This window comes from Ailuropoda melanoleuca, chromosome 5 (genome assembly GCF_002007445.2).
Source record: "Ailuropoda melanoleuca isolate Jingjing chromosome 5, ASM200744v2, whole genome shotgun sequence".
NCBI lineage: Eukaryota > Metazoa > Chordata > Mammalia > Carnivora > Ursidae > Ailuropoda > Ailuropoda melanoleuca.
Window position 1 is genome coordinate 124,093,702 of NC_048222.1, and position 17,378 is coordinate 124,111,079.

General features: G+C 35.9%; 1 protein-coding gene across 8 annotated transcripts in view; it reads right to left on the reverse strand.

The window, feature by feature from the left end:
• The window catches only part of ABHD18 (abhydrolase domain containing 18), an 84,142-nt gene that overhangs the window by 24,391 nt on the left and 42,373 nt on the right, over window positions 1-17,378 (reverse strand). For 7 of the 8 annotated variants that reach the window (XM_034661637.1, XM_034661635.1, XM_034661636.1 and 4 more), the window contains 2 exons: window positions 14,614-14,992; window positions 13,642-13,804 (listed from right to left, as the gene is read on the reverse strand). In XM_034661637.1, coding sequence (XP_034517528.1) covers window positions 13,642-13,804; window positions 14,614-14,992 — 542 coding nt within the window. Of the gene's footprint in view, window positions 1-9,278; window positions 12,352-13,641; window positions 13,805-14,613; window positions 14,993-17,378 lie in introns of those variants that run through there. The other variant, XM_019802742.2, reaches the window with a different exon arrangement.

A 17,378-nucleotide genomic window follows, 5' to 3' on the forward strand; every position in this document is an offset into this window, starting at 1 on the left:
CAGTCAAAACTAGAGGCTCTGACGGCCAGGGTCACCGAGGCAGAGGAACGCGTTAGCGAATTGGAGGATGGGTTAGTAGAAGAAAAAACGAAAATAGAAGCTGGTCTTAAAAAAATCCACGCCCACGAATGTAGATTACGGGAGATTACTGACTCTATGAAACGATCCAATGTCAGAATCATCGGCATCCCTGAAGGGGTGGAGAAAAACAGAGGTCTAGAAGAGATATTTGAACAAATTGTAGCTGAAAACTTCCCTAATCTAGCAAGGGAAACAAGCATTCGTGTCCAAGAGGCAGAGAGGACCCCATCCAAGCTCAACCAGGACAAACCTACGCCACGGCATGTCATAGTGCAATTCGCAAATATTAGATCCAAGGATACAGTATTGAAAGCGGCCAGGGCAAAGAAATTTCTCACGTACCAAGGCAAAGGTATCAGGATTACGTCAGACCTGTCTACAGAGACCTGGAATGAGAGAAAGGCTTGGGGGGGCATTTTTAAAGCTCTTTCAGAGAAAAACATGCAGCCAAGGATCCTTTATCCAGCAAAGCTGTCATTCAGAATTGATGGAGAAATAAAGACGTTCCAAAATCGCCAATCATTAACCAATTTCGTAACCACGAAACCAGCCCTACAGGAGATATTAAGGGGGGCTCTATAAAGGTAAAAAGGCCCCAAGAGTGATACAGAGCAGCAAGTCACAACCGATACAAAGACTTTAAAGAGAAATGGCATCATTAAAATCATATCTGTCAATAATCTCTATCAATCTAAATGGCTTAAACTCTCCCATAAAACGCCACAGGGTTGCAGATTGGATAAAAAGACATGACCCATCCATTTGCTGTCTACAAGAGACTCATTTTGAACCCAAAGATGCATTCAGACTTAGAGTAAGGGGATGGAGTACCATCTTCCACGCAAATGGACCTCAAAAGAAAGCTGGAGTAGCAATTCTCATATCAGATAGACTGGATTTTAAACTAGAGGCCATAGAGAGAGATACAGAAGGGCACTATATTATTCTTAAAGGAAGTATTCAACAAGTGGATATGACAATTATTAATATATATGCCCCCAACAGGGGAGCAGCAAGATACACAAGCCAACTCTTAACCAAAATAAAGAGACATATAGATAAGAACACAGTAATAGTAGGGGACCTCAACACCCCACTATCAGAAATAGACAGAACACCCTGGCAAAAACTAAGCAAAGAATCAAAGGCTTTGAATGCCATACTCGACGAGTTGGACCTCATAGATATATATAGAACACTACACCCCAGAACCAAAGAATACTCATTCTATTCAAATGCCCATGGAACATTCTCAAGAATAGATCATGCTCTGGGACACAAAACAGGTCTCAGCCAATACCAAAAGATTGAAATTATCCCCTGCATATTCTCAGACCACAACGCTCTGAAATTGGAACTCAACCACAAGGAAAAACCTGGAAGAAACTCAAACACTTGGAGGCTAAGAACCATCCTGCTCAAGAATGACTCGATAAACCAGGAAATCAAAAAACAAATTAAACAATTTATGGAGACCAACGAGAATGAATACACAACGGTCCAAAACCTATGGGATACTGCAAAGGCAGTCCTAAGGGGGAAATACATAGCCATCCAAGCCTCACTCAAAAGAATAGAAAAATCTAAAATGCAGTTTCTATATTCTCACCTCAAGAAACTGGAACAGCAACAGAGGGACAGGCCTAACCCACTGACAAGGAAGGAGTTGACCAAGATTAGAGCAGAAATCAATGAATTAGAGACCAGAACCACAGTAGAGCAGATCAACAGGACTAGAAGCTGGTTCTTTGAGAGAATCCATAAAATTGATAGACCACTGGCAAAACTTGTCCAAAAACAAAGAGAAAGGACTGAGATTATTAAAATTATGACTGAAAAGGGAGAGGTCACGACCAGCACCATTGAAATTGCAAGGATTATTAGAAACTTTTATCAACAGCTATATGCCAAAAAACTAAACAATCTGGAAGAGATGGAGGCCTTCCTGGAAACCTATAAACTACCAAGACTGAAACAGGAAGAAATAGATTTCTTAAATAGGCCAATTAACTATGAAGAAATTGAGTCAGTGATAAACAACCTTCCAAATAATAAAACTCCAGGCCCAGACGGTTTTCCTGGGGAATTCTACCAAACATTCAAAGAAGAAATAATACCTATTCTCCTAAAGCTATTTCAAAAAATAGAAACAGAAGGAAAGCTACCAAACTCATTCTATGAGGCTAATATTACCTTGATCCCCAAACCAGGCAAAGACCCCCTCAAAAAGGAGAATTACAGACCGATTTCTCTAATGAATATGGATGCCAAAATCCTCAACAAGATCCTTGCTAATAGAATCCAACAGTACATTAAAAGGATTATCCATCATGACCAAGTGGGATTCATACCTGGGATGCAAGCATGGTTCAACACTCGCAAATCAATCAATGTGATACATCATATCAACAAGAAAAGACTCAAGAACCATATGATCCTCTCAATTGATGCAGAAAAAGCATTTGACAAAATACAGCATCCTTTCCTGATTAAAACCCTTCAGAGTGTAGGAATAGAGGGTACATTTCTCAATCTCATAAAAGCCATCTATGAAAAGCCTACTGCAAGCATTATTCTCAATGGGGAAAAGCTGGAAGCCTTTCCCTTAAGATCAGGAACACGACAAGGATGCCCACTCTCGCCACTATTATTCAACATAGTACTAGAAGTCCTTGCAACAGCAATCAGAAGACAAAAAGGGATCAAAGGTATCCAAATCGGCAAAGAAGAAGTCAAACTGTCTCTCTTTGCAGATGACATGATACTCTATATGGAAAACCCAAAGGAATCCACTCCCAAACTATTAGAAGTTATAGAACAATTCAGTAAGGTGGCAGGATACAAAATCAATGCCCAGAAATCAGTTGCATTTCTATACACGAATAACGAGACTGAAGAAAGAGAAATTAGGGAATCCATCCCATTTACAATAGCACCAAAAACCATACGTTACCTTGGAATTAACTTAACCAGAGCTATCAAAAAGAATGAAATCTTGGCAATTGCAACAACATGGATGGAGCTAGAGTGCCAATAAGTCAGTCAGAGACATAGATACCATACGATTTCAGTCATATGTGGAATTTAAGAAAGAAAATAAATGAACATATGGGGAGGAGGAAGAGATAGAGAGGGAAACAAACCATAAGAGATTCCTAACGATAGAGAACAAACTGAGGGTTATTGGAAGGAGGTAAGTGAGGGATGGGCTAGGTGGGTGATGGATATAAGGAGGGCACTTATGATGAGCACTGGGTGTTCTATGTAAGTGATGAACCACTGAATTCTACTCCCGAAACCAACATTGTACTGTATTTTAACTAACTAGAATTTAGATAAAAAATTGGGGGAAAAAAGTGAGAAGAGAAGAATTTTTAGATATACAAGCTTCAAAACCTCCTATTACTCCTTTCTCAGGAAGCTTCCAGAGGATGTACTGCTTCCAAACTAGGAAGAGAACCAAGAAAAAAGAAATCAGAAGAACCAGAAAACAGGAGATTCAACACAACAACAAGAGAAGAACTACTAGTACTAGAGGAAAGAAGGCTGGAGAGAATTGGGAGGGGTAGGTCCAGAGGGTTAAAAGTGGACCTTATATATTATTCGAAAATCTGGTAAAATCATTCTTTTTTTTTTTTTTAAGATTATTTATTTATTTATTTGACAGAGATAGAGACAGCCAGCGAGAGAGGGAAGACAAGCAGGGGAAGTGGGAGAGGAAGAAGCAGGCTCATAGCGGAGGAGCCTGATGTGGGGCTCGATCCCAGAACACCGGGATCACACCCTGAGCCGAAGGCAGATGCTTAACCGCTGTGCCACCCAGGCTCCCCTAGTAAAATCATTCTTACATTGCTTGGCTGATCTCTTTATAGAATTTGGAAAAAGGTAAAGTTAAGGGCATAGGAAAACAAGCAGAGAATTAAGTACAGGAAAACAAAGTGGAATTGTTATAGAATATGCTTAGCTTGGCAGTGAACAATCTTTAGTCATAGTAATATGAATATTATATACTCACTTAACCAAAAATTGTGATATAATTTCATTCTGAAGAAAAAACTGTCATTTGTAGCTTACAAGGAATATATTCTCAAATACAGTAACAAAATCAATGTCTACAATTGATGTCAAGTATAAGCACATTCTTTAGAATTTATGGAGGTAAATATAAGAATCAGCTAAAGTTATAGAAAGGCCACATTTAAAGAGGATTGGGACTAGGGACAGATGGTAAGGTAGAAGGAGACTTATGGGATTTCTGATTTAAAAAAGTGAGTATGGCACAGTGGGTAAAAACATAGCCTGTCGAACTAGACTGCCTGGCTTTTTTTTTTTTTTTTAAGATTTTATTTATTTATTTGTCAGAGAGACACAGAGAGAGCACAAGCAGGGAGACTGGGGGGGGCAGAGCAGACAGAGGGAGAAGCAGGATCCTCAATGAGCAAGGAGCCTGATGTGGGGCTTGGTCCCAGATACTGTACAGATACTACAGTACAGATACTACAGTATTAACTTCTTTTTTTTTTTTTAACTAGGCTCCATGCCCACTGTGGAGCCCAGCTCTTGGCTCAAACTCATGACCATGAGATCAAGACCTGAGTGGGGAGATCAAGAGCCAGACACCTAACCGATTGTGCCACCCAGGCCCACTTACATTTTTAACTTTAAAAAAATTGTTTTTATAGAGGATATTGCAGTCATTCTGAGAAAAAATAATGAAATCCTGAACTAAGACTGTAGTAGTGGGTTTGGAAAGAAGCAGAAGATTATTAACGTATTTGGGAAATAATAAGGCTGGGGAACTAAGTCAGTATGAGAGGAAAGTATGAGGGTCAAGGATGTTCCTTTTTGTTTGAGTAAGTGGATACGTGGTGGCTACCAAAAACCAAAAATATGAATAAAGAAGAATTGGGAATAAAGAACGATTGGGAGAAGCTTGGGAAATTCCTGGGTGACCCCTGTCATTTTGGATATTTTGAGTTTTCAGATACCTCTGAGTTGACTTTAGAGGTTTTTTAATTAAGGTATTGATGGAAGCGGTGCAAAGGCGGCTCAGTCAGTTAAGTGTCTGCCTTCGACTCAAGGAATGATCCCAGGATCCGGGGATGAAGCCCCACATCGGGTTCCCTGCTGGGCAAGGAGTCTGCTTCTCCCTCTCCCTCTGCCCCTCCCCCACCGCCATTTGTGCTCTCTCTCAAGTATATAAATAAAATCTAAAAAAAAAAAAAAAAATATTGATGGAAGTTAAGTCAGCAATGTTAAGCCTAGAAGATAAAGCATAGCTCTCTGGTGTGCATCTCTGTTCTAAAAGTTGTAGATAGAGTGTTGAAGAAATTGAGGAATTTATTGAGGGATAGCAAGTGTTAGGACTGACATGAGTTCCAATAAAAGTTAAGATGAAGAACACATTGGGATGCTTAAAACACATAGGGGTATTGTGTCCAGTGGTAGAACTGAGAAGAATAAGACTTTTCCATCAGTTTAAAAGAAATATTTAAAAATCACTTTATGTAGGGGATGCCTGGGAGGTTCAGTTGTCCAACTGTTGGTTTAGTGTCCAACTCGATGTGGGTCAGGTCTTGATCTCACAGTTTTAAGTTCAAGCCCAAGTTAGGCTCTGTGCTTGGTGTGGAGCCTATTAAAAAAAAAAAAATCAGGGGCACCTGGGTGGCTCAGTCCATTAAGTGTCTGCCTTCGGCTCAGGTCATGATCCTGGAGTGCCAGGATCAAGCCCCACAAGGGCTCACTGCTCAGTGGGGAGTCTGCTTCTTCCTCTGCCCCTCACCCTGCTTGTGCTCTCTCTTTCTCAAATAAATAAAATCTTTAAAAAAAAATTGGTTTATGTAGGGTGGTTAAAAAGTTTGGGAAATAGATAGTGATGATAGTTGCACAACATTACGAATGTAATGCCTCTGATTTGCACATTTAAAAATGGTTAAAATTGCAAGTTTTAGGTTTTATAATTTTACCACAATTTAAAAAATTAATAATGTAATATACCCAAAACTCTAATATTGTATACTCTAAATCAATGAATTGCATGATGTCTAAATTATATTTTAATAAAGCTGTTAAAAAACCAATCTATACATAGAGCTAAGCCAGAAATTTCTGTAGAAGTCAAGTTAAAGGGAACTGGTCTAGTCCTTGAAAACTGTCTTAGGCATTGTTTGACTACTTTGTCTCTGGTACTCAGTAAATATTTTTTAAGTGAATCAATAAACAAATGAACAACTAAGTGGACTTAAATGCAATATATGTAAAGCTGTCTAGGTGGTGCCTAACTATGAGGTTGCAAGTTCGGGTTTGGGAATGTGATAATCATTGTGGTCCCTGTCCTCTTAAAATATACTCATAACTTTCATATACATTTCTTTGTTTTTACAAATACTCTTAAAAAGAAACGTGCATTTGGTGAATCTTTTCCTTGTCTATTCTGGTGAATTCAGTCCAAGGAGAGATGTGATTGCCTACCTTCTGATATGAAAAGCTGAAGACCTGATAGCTGTCATGACACAGAAGAAAATTACTATACTAGCCCCCAGAATCTTCATTTTTTGGAGATACAAAAGAGTGAATTAAAGACATGACCCTAAAGCAGAAATAAGAGCAAACCCCAGAGAGTCCTGATGGTACAGTTCTGCAAGTAACAGCAAACCTCTCTCTTCTCAAGGTAGATTTTATTACTCAAAAGGGCTTCCCAGTACATCTCTCAAATTACCAATTTATTTTCTACTTTATAATCTAAGACAACATTGGTATAAAATGACATCTAGAAAGAAGCCAGTGAAGTAATAAATGTACAAACATATTTATAGTTCCAAGTAAAAAATAAATTTGTATTCCATATTATCACTATCAGCCAGTTGTTTTTTGAGGAGTTGTTGATGTGAGAAACAAAAGCGGAAAAAAAATTATTAAATTGCCTTACAATCTACAGCCCATTGACAAGCTCTTAAAACAAGGAGAGTGACATTCCTCTAGGGACTCAACTGCCTTAATGTTGATACTTTGTTAAAGGCAAAAGGCAATCTTAGCCCAACCCCCAGGATCCTGTAAATCTACATTAACAAATTAAAATCCCTTTGGAAACTTCCTTTATCTTTATCCACCCCTCTTCCCCAAGATACATGTTAGCAATCATCCCCTCAAGCATATGACCCACTGATACACATCTGAAGGGTCTCATTCCTGAGTTTTTACTAAACAGTAATAAACAACCTTTCCTAACAGCAGCTAGCCCCCTCAGGATCCTGGAAACCATGTTTCCAAAATACCTGGGAGGCTTACACTCCACCCTCAACTTGAAAGTATATAATGGGCCACTCCTCAGGACCCCAGTGCAGCACTTTCTGCCCACAGGTCCTGTCCCCGTGCTTTAATAAAACCACCTTTTTGCACCAAAGACATCTCAAGAGTTCATTCTAGGCCGTTGGCTTTGAACCCAAGGTCTTACCTACAACATTGTGACTTGGGGAAAGAATGCTTAGCAAGTGACGTTGTTGGTGTAGGGTTACAGTTGAACTTGAGCAAAAACTGAGAGCAGGATCAGTAATTGTCTTCTGCCTGAGTGTAAGGACTTAAAGTTAGATGTCATCTACAGGGCTAGGGAAATGGATCAAAGTTTGAGTTGGTAAAAGTGTCTCTAAAATGTACAATAATAAAGGCAACTATTTTGTTGACTGGGATGGAAAAGTCAAGGAGTAACTTCTCTGGAAGTGAAAGGAATGATTTCTAAAGACATGCTTTAACTTTTCAAAGAGCCATCATATCTGCCTTTTTTTTTTTTTAAAGATTTTTTATTTATTTATTCGACAGAGATAGAGACAGCCAGCGAGAGAGGGAACACAAGCAGGGGGAGTGGGAGAGGAAGAAGCAGGCTCATAGCGGAGGAGCCTGATGTGGGGCTCGATCCCATAACGCCAGGATCACGCCCTGAGCCGAAGGCAGACGCTTAACCACTGTGCCACCCAGGCGCCCCCATATCTGCCTTTTTAAAAGCAATTTCATAAGGTTAAGAAGGGAAGATGTAATCTTTATGGCTGAAGAAAACAAAGGAAAGGTTAGCATTTCTTTGCTCATCCTTGTCTCTGCTTGAAGTCACCAAGATGAGTTAAAGTTGAAGATTTAAAGAAGCCCTGCTGCATCTAAGTGCCCAGATGCACCCCCAGCTCATTCTACTCTCTCTAACACATGTCCACCCAGAGCAAAATAGCAGAAGCAAAAGGAACACAGGCCCTCTTGGCATCTTTAGTACTTCTGAGGTGCTGATAACACCCAGAATATCAGGAATTCCTTTCCAAAATCTATGTTGATTTGCTGACTTTACATCCTTTCAACAGCTAGTCCTTTTCCCTTGAGTCCTTTAAAGCACATGGTTCTTAAACCTGGCTGCACCTTTGAATCACCTAGAGAGTTTTAAAAATACCAAACTGAGGGCTTCAGAGGGGAGGGGGGTGGGGGAATGGGATAGGCTGGTGATGGGTAGTAAGGAGGGCACGTATTGCATGGTGCACTGGGTGTTATACGCAACTAATGAATCATGGAACTTTACATCAAAAACCAGGGATGTAATGTATGGTGACTAACATAATAAAAAAATACTATGAAAAAAAATGTCAACTGCAAGCCAATCGAATTTGGATCTCTGGGGTAAGAACACCCACTTACCTATGCTTTTAAAACTCTCCAGGTGATTCTAGTATGTCCCAGGCCTGAGATCCAATTAGAGCCATGGCTCTTTGGTTCTTAAAGTGTAACCCCTGGACAAACAGCACCAGCATCCTAGCAAACTTGTTAGAAATACAAATTCACAAGCCCTGCCCCACTTACTGAGTCAGAAACTCAGGGTAGTGGGGTCTAGAAATCTGTTTTAACAAAATTCCAGGTGATTTCAATGCAAGCTAAAATATGAGTACCACTGACTCTACATGGGTGTTTTTGAAAATTTAACGTGTATTTGAACCATCTTATCCAAATGCAAATTCTGATTCAGTAAGTTTGGGATGGTGCTTGAGATTCTAAATTTCTAACAAGCTCCCAGAGGATGCTGCCAATCTACTGACCACACTCTGACCAGCAAAGTGCTAGGATACAACTTTATTTCTATGGAAATATCCAGTACATTATATAGGAAAACATTTACACCTCAGTTAGTCATGGGTTTATACACAGAATAGACTTTTCATGATTCAGTTTACTTTTTTTTTTTTTTTTAAATTAACACTCTGGTGAATCTGCACATTAGCTCTTTTGTTCCTGAGGAAAATCTTTCTGGGTCTTGGTCCAAAATTTTCTAAACTGTTTCCAAAGTTCTTCATGAAATCATTGGTTTCCTAGGATTCTGCCTATAAGAATATTCCTAGAATTAAGTTATTCTACTCCTGCAGAAAGGTCCAAATGTACCTCTATTCCTTTTGTCTCACCTGCCAAAATCTTTCCTTTTATTTCCAAACCCAGTCTCTATAGCAGCCTCTGCCCAGCATCCCCATTCTCAGTCCTATAGTTATCTCTAGATTTTAATTGCTTATATATTTACTAACATAAATCTAAATATATCCAACAATTATATCTAATCATACAACATTCAGATTAAGTATGGTCTGTCAGAATGCTGGTTTCCCTGGGATCACACATATTTGGGGGGAATCTGGCTCTTGCTGCTGATACTGACTACTACTCTCCTAGAGCCTCCCTTCTTTCTGCCTTACTTTGGCTGGTTTATGAGAGAACTAAGGAGGAACACACACTCAATTCAAGTTTGAATACATTAATCAAATGTGACACGTGTATTCTGTATTCAGAATAAATCTTCTTGAATATATGAAATAATTAACTTTTTAAATAGACTTTTATTGTGAAGTATAAAATATCTGGAAATGATTTAAAAACTTTCCAGTTACAGGGTTCATTCAATAATCTTTATGAGAGAAAGCACCACATTAAAAAATTACATTCATCACAATCTAAAATTCATGTTAAAATAATTAATAGTAATTACAACATTAGCAAATCATGAAGTTCAGAAACTTTTGTAACCACAGATCTAAATCAGGGGTCTCAAACTCAGATGTGTTCAGGGCTAAGAAGGAAACACAAAGTAGTGAAGTAGCCTCATAAAAAAGGGGAGTCTACAGACTGTGGCGAACTAGGAAATGCATGCACAGTTGAAAGACTTTTCAAATTCAATTTTGAAATATTATGCACACTGAATAAACAGCTGTGGGCCAAGCTGACCTGTATTGACTGGCAGTTGGCAACTCTGGCCTAAATGAATTTTTTGCAGTTTATGTACCCAATTCTCGAAAATGGCAGACAGCACCTTTTTAAATAAATATGTTGTCACTATATATCTTTACATGTTATTTTATATACATATAACATAGATACATTACATGTTACACATATATATATAACGTTATATATATGTATGTAACACACACACATATATATATATAAAGCTTGAGTCACTATTTCGGGTAAGTGGATAAAAAAACTGTAAGAAAAGGTATTTTGCACCTTCAATTAATCAATTTAGGAAGTTGTGTGGATAATATTCTTAAAAACATCTGGTTAAGAGATGAAACTTTTAAAATACTTCCTTTCACATTTATTTGGGAAAAACTAGTTATGCCTAAAAGTTAATTAAAATGAAATAAAATTTCATTCTTTTACCAATAGACAGTCATACACCATAGTACATTATTGCTTAGTAAGAAATATTTAGGTGAAAAATAAATAATGGTTTTACTAAGGCATAATTCAGAAAGCATTCAATCATATTGCCTCACTATATACTAAGAAAATACTTGTAACTCATTTGACAATAAGTTTTACATTATCTTTAAAGGGTATTTTGTTTAAGAATTTTAGTACATTTTATACTTTCAGTTAAAAGTAAAGGTTCTAGTCTGAAGATATAAAATTGCTATAGGCCAAATGGCTGTAACGAAATTGCTTTGGTTTGCTATGCCAAAGCAGTTTTACAGAATTTACAATTTTGTATACCATCAATGACTTCACACTAGTGACTTTTAAATAGTTTTTAAAAGTTAAGGTGATGGATACATTAGAGTGATAAATAAAATCTTTTAAAAAGCTACGAAGGCACATTATAATTCAAATATCCTTGCTAGACCAGGAATACATATTTTTAAAATAATCCATAGACAACACAGATTTCAAACAAATAAAACTCAAATATATTTATTCCAAACCTTGATACAATTCCCAAAAATATTTTCTACTTTTTTCAAACATTTTAGTTCTTAGCTTGAGAAGTTTAACATAAAAAGAAAGCACCAGATCTAACCATATAATCTTCCACTTAAAAAAGTCAGCAGTTATTATTTCTTTTCTGTAAAATGAAGTTATATGGTACAAATCAATTTCACATGTGGCCTTTAATTTCTGAAATTAAAAAGCCAAAGCTATTACGTATATATAACTAAAGTTAGATGTTTAGCAAACCTAGAGTAGGTATATAAGAAAATGTTAAGACGCAGTATCAAGTAATGCAATAGGTCTTTCATTATTTCCATTTTTCATGAATTGAAACTTCTTAAGTAGGGGAGATATGTTTGGCATCATTTTCTAACCTAGTATTTGGCAAAGTTTTAAAGTTCAGCCAAGTCATATGCATCTTATCTGCATTCCCACATTTGTTTTAATTATTAAAACTACTTAAGTATGAAGCCATCAGGATATTTTTAGAATTCAAAGTTAACACTGATTTTATACATCAAGTATTTCCATGGCAGAAATTAAAGTTGAAGATAAGAAAGAAACATGTTCTCAAGTCAACAGTAGAACTGTCATATAAGGGTATATAATACATGCTGATGTATTACAAATTTAGTTTGACTTAGCAGTTCTTTAAAAACTAATAAGGTTTCTATGAACAAATTTTAATTTTAATTAATAAATTATTCACAATTAAAAATTCAAAGTTTTCATAAATAGTAACAACAGACTAGATATTATGTATATGGGATTCCCACAAAACAATAACAAAATACTTCAACATTATTTCATCCAAATATTGGTTTAAAATTATTCACATGTACTTAGAGATCATTGTTGACTGATCATTACAATGAATTCCAGACTAAACTGATAGCAATCAGCTATATAGTGCTGTCTGCTTGTTCTTATCATCAAAGGATGAAAAACTCCTTTGTAAGAAACATGATGGCCATACTGGTTACATACAAGTGACCCAATCAGTTAGCGTATTTATGGAGGAAGCGTTCAAATGCATCATAAATGGCTCGTCTAAAATAAATATGAAAGAAATCTATAAGTAAAGAGCAAAAAAGGAAGACAGACCATACATTTATTATAAGTTATTTCCAAAGTTACCTATGGTTTGCAACCTGACTTCCTCTCCAAATAGCTTTGAAAGAGGCAGGTACCTGAGGGTAGGTGTTTGGATCCATATAACTTCACCACAGCTGCAGAAAACCTCGAATGTGCTTTCAACTGATGATGGATTCAGAAGTACCATCCTTTTCTGTGACACACTTTTTTGATGCCTTAGAACTTATATAATGTATCCATTTATATAATATATATATATGCAATATAAAATATATATGTATGTATGTCACTTGTTGAAAAATAATTGGCTATATAACTTTTCATAATGTAGTATTCAACCTATTTCATAAATTATGATAAGGATGTTTTTTGTCCAGAAAAACACCTGTTCCTAGCAACTGAACTAAAAGCAAAAGCCTTAGGTTCCAATAGTACCTTCACAGGGTGTTTTAGTATTTTAATTGGACATTTAAGGTGACATCTAAAAACTGAACTAAATGAGCAACAACATACAAAGAATTATTTCTTGCATTAAAAAGAGCTAAAACATGTCAAACATATAGTAAACGCAATTCTATTATATAGCGATGCAGCTGGCAGTTTTGAAACACATCATGCACAGGGCACTGATCTAAGCACTTTATGTGAACTAATTTATTTAACCATTAATGATAAATATATCCCAATGATACCTTTTGCCATCAAATTTGAACAGAAGTAGAAATAATACAGGCTATCAAAAAACTAGAGTTATAGAGTAAAATTTTTTATAACTTCTAATAAGTACTGGAGTCATATAAGGTTATTAACATTGAAACCAGTATTTCACTTTTCATTTAAGATTCAATATTCACTTGCTACTGAAAAACAGTGCTGGACTATTCCATAGATGCTCATGCCATTTGAGAGAAGAAAGTGGAGTGAAAAACTCATGATGAACCAAAGCAAGTTTTACAAGCCCTGGGTTTTCCCTACACCCTAAAATACCTGGCTATTAATATTTGAAGAGGGTAAAAACATGCAATAAAATGTGCCTATCATATGCTACTTCCCCAGTTCTTTAAAAGAAAAGAGAAGAGGATGGGATAGGAAAAAGTACCACAATGTGAGAATTGAGGGAGGCAGGGAAGAGAAAAGAAGACTAAAACACACAATAAAAATACCCAATACTCTCTATTTTTTGAGGCAAAAATATTCCAAAAAACAAGCAAATAAATAGATACCTGTTCAGACCAATCATCTTACCTGAAAAGTCCTTGTTTAAAAAGATAAGCACTAATATGACCCCCTTCTAGATAACGGATTTCACAACCGGGCCAAATTTCTTGTAGGCTTCGAACTCCTGTTCGTGGAATATAAGCATCTTCTTTGGCTTGAACCACTATAATAAGGCTTGGGTCAACTGGAACTAGGGATAGAATTTTAAAAGATACAACATATATACCTTTAAAAAGCTCTAAGATTTTTATATAAATACTATTAATCATATTAGAAAATAAAATACACTTGACAGTACACTAAGTGAAACATCTGTCAAATTAAAACTGTTTTTTTTTTAAGATTATTTACTTATTTATTTGAGGGGGGGCACGGACTAGCAACAAATGGGGCGGGGACAGAGGGAGAGGGAGAAGCACACCCCCTGCTGAGTAGGGAGCCAGATGCAGGGCTGGATCCCAGGACCCTAACATCATAACCCAAGCTGAAGGCAGCTGTTTAACCAACTGAGTCACCCAGTCACCCCTAAAACTTTATAATTAAGTTAAAAATCAACTATAATATAGCATAATATCATAATATTAATCTCTAATACAATGAGATGAACATTCTAAAGAAGATACGAAATCATATATATATATTTTAATTTAAATTCAATTAACATATAATGTATTATTTGTTTCAGGGGTACAGGTCTGTGATTCATCAGTCTTATATAATACCCAGTGTTCATTATAACACACACCCTCCCCAATGTCCATCACCCTGTTACCCCACCCCTGTTCCCCCAAAAAATCCAATATATTTTTAACTAACTAGTAAGATGGTTTTAGATTTTCATGGATAAAATATGATACATTAAAATAACCAACTTCTCCTAAAAAATACATTTGGAGCCAACAATAAACATATGAAATTATTTTGTAAAGCATCTTTAAAAATATTTCACAAATATTTACACATCAGCAAACATTCTTAATTTCATATAAAAACTGGTACCTGAGAAATTTGCCACATGAGTACATTCATCCATGACTCCTTTCATGAATATTAAAGACTCTTTCTGAAGATTGTTTCTTCTTTGTTCTTTACTGGGTAGGTGATATGACTGAGGACTGCAACTTGTATAATTACTTTTGTTGGTTGAAAGCGTTTGATTGAAGCTCTCCATCTTAGAGGTATCTTCCAACAAGAGTCTTTCTGATTTGGCACTGATAGATGTTTTACTAGATTTATGGCACTCACTAGGGTTTTGGGATACAACTTGGTCTGTCATATCTAAATTTAAAGTTCTAGAAACCACATTAAGGTTAGTTAGCTTGTCTGCACTGATAGGGAAGCGTTTCACAAACTCTTGTCCCATTTTGAAAGAATCTGTCTGAATATATAAAAGAAAACATCATTTAGTATAAAATACATTTTATTTAACAACCTTGTTAAAGACAAAACACAAATTCCATCAATAAATAAATGAATAAATAAAATGTAGCATATACATACAATGGATTATCATTTAGTCATAAAAGGGAATGAAATTCTGACACACACTACAACATGGATGAACCCTGAAGACACTATGCTAAATGAATAAGCCAGACACAAATGACAAATATTGTATGATTCCAACTTTTATGAGGTACCTAGAGTAGTCAGATTCATAGAGACAAAGAGTTGAGTGGGGATTGCCAGGGGTTGGAAGGAGGGGGAATGAAGAGTTATCGTTTAATGGGTACAGAGTTTCGGTTTAGTAAAATGAAAAAGCTCTGGAGATGGATGGCGGTTATGGACAGAGGTGATGGTTTCACAACAATGTGAATACACTTAACACCAATGAACTGTATACCTAAACATGGGTGAAATAGTACATTTTATGTTGCATATATTTTATCACAACTTAAACAATAACCAAGAAAAAAGAGATGTCAAAATTTATCTGAGGACTAAGATAAATAAAAGACTTATACTATATTGCTAAATGTCTCCTCTTACACAGTAAAGGGTATCATTTAGTCTGCATCATGTTTTTATGGCCAGTTTTGAAATCGTGATCTGCTTGAATCTTAGAACTTCCAAAAGCCTTATGAGTGTATCCTGGCAGTAATACATCAGCCACCTCAAATCCCTTTCTCAGGTTGAACTAAGAAGAATTAAAAATTATCAAGGAAAAAATACTACCTATTAAAATCTCAAAAGTACGTACTAAGTTTAAGGACTTTTAAGTACAATATAATTTAAGTAAAAATAAACTTTGTTAAATACTAAGGGCAGAATCAAAAGAAAAAAAATGACAGTCTGGGAAAATATATTTGTAACTTTTATGACAAAGAGCTAATTGCTTTAATTTAGTAAGAGCTAGAAGTGAATACAAAGCCCAAAACCACAATAGAAAAAGTGAACAAAGGACATGCACATAAAGGTCACAGACAATGAAATATATATAGCTCTTAAACTTAGAAACATACCCAATTTCACTTATAGTTAAGTAAATTAAATAACAGCGATACCAATTTCACCATGAGGTTAACAAAAAATAAAACAAAACCCTTAAGTTTGCTAACACACTGAATTCGTGAAATTATGGGGAAACAGATACACATGTTCCTGCTGGTAGTATAAATTGACACAACTAGAATTAGACAAAATCTTAACATTACAAATGCAACAACATTTCTAGGAATTTACACTTGTGAAATGACATATGTACAAATTTATTCATTGCAGGACTGTTTGTTACTAGTGAAAAATGAGAACATCAACAGGGTACTGGTTAATAAATCATGGTACATCCACCCATATAGCTGATTATTATGCAGCTGTAAAAAAGGAAAGGAAACATTTGTGTATAGTCCATAAAAAAAGGTAAGAAAAAAGTTCATATTTCTATTGGTTTGAAAAATTCCTTGAAACACTAATGAACGGTGGGTTATTTATTGAGGGAGATAGGACTTAGGCAAATTGGGAATAAGGGTAGGACTTGTTTCATTATATATCTTTTTATACTTCATGATGTTTGAACTATATGACCATACAATCTATTTAAAAAATTAAAGAATGAAAAATTGGTTGAAGGCAAGGGAAAAAAAACAACCCCAAAACCTGGCTAACAAATCACTGAAGTCATCCAGATCAAAGAAATATAAAAGGGAAAGGGAAAGGAAGTTTAGAAACATTGAGAAATGTAAGATCGAGCACCCTAGAATTATTCAGAATGGTACACCAACAACTTAAATTGCTTTTGATTGGAAAAAAAGTTTTTTTTATAACAAAAAAGAAGGAAGCCATCTTGACATTCCTTGACTATGCATTACTGTGAACTGGTTCTGAGACAAAAAAAAAAAACAACTTGCATACAACTACCAAGAGTCAGAGGCACAAAGAAAGTGCTGGGTAAGACCACATAGTCATTTCAGACACCCGAAATTTTTGAATCTCCCTTCAAAAAATTTTCATATTGAGTTTTCTCATAAGCTCTAAAATATAGGCATCTTTTTGCTTATATGTACAGGGGAAAACAAGAAACTAGCAGGTAGAGGTATTTTGTAACAAAGTTCTTAGGCAAGTAATTATCCTCTGAGGTTACACAAGATAGACTTACAAGAGTGAGATTTATAGTGGCATAATTATAAAAAGTCCTAATTGATAGTAGAGATTCTCATTTCCTGAGATGTCTTGAGATTCTCAGTAACTTCCAAACTGAATGTGTAAAATTAAAAAGTCATAAAAAGAAAAAAAATCATGAAAGGACTTGGTCACCTTAGGAGACG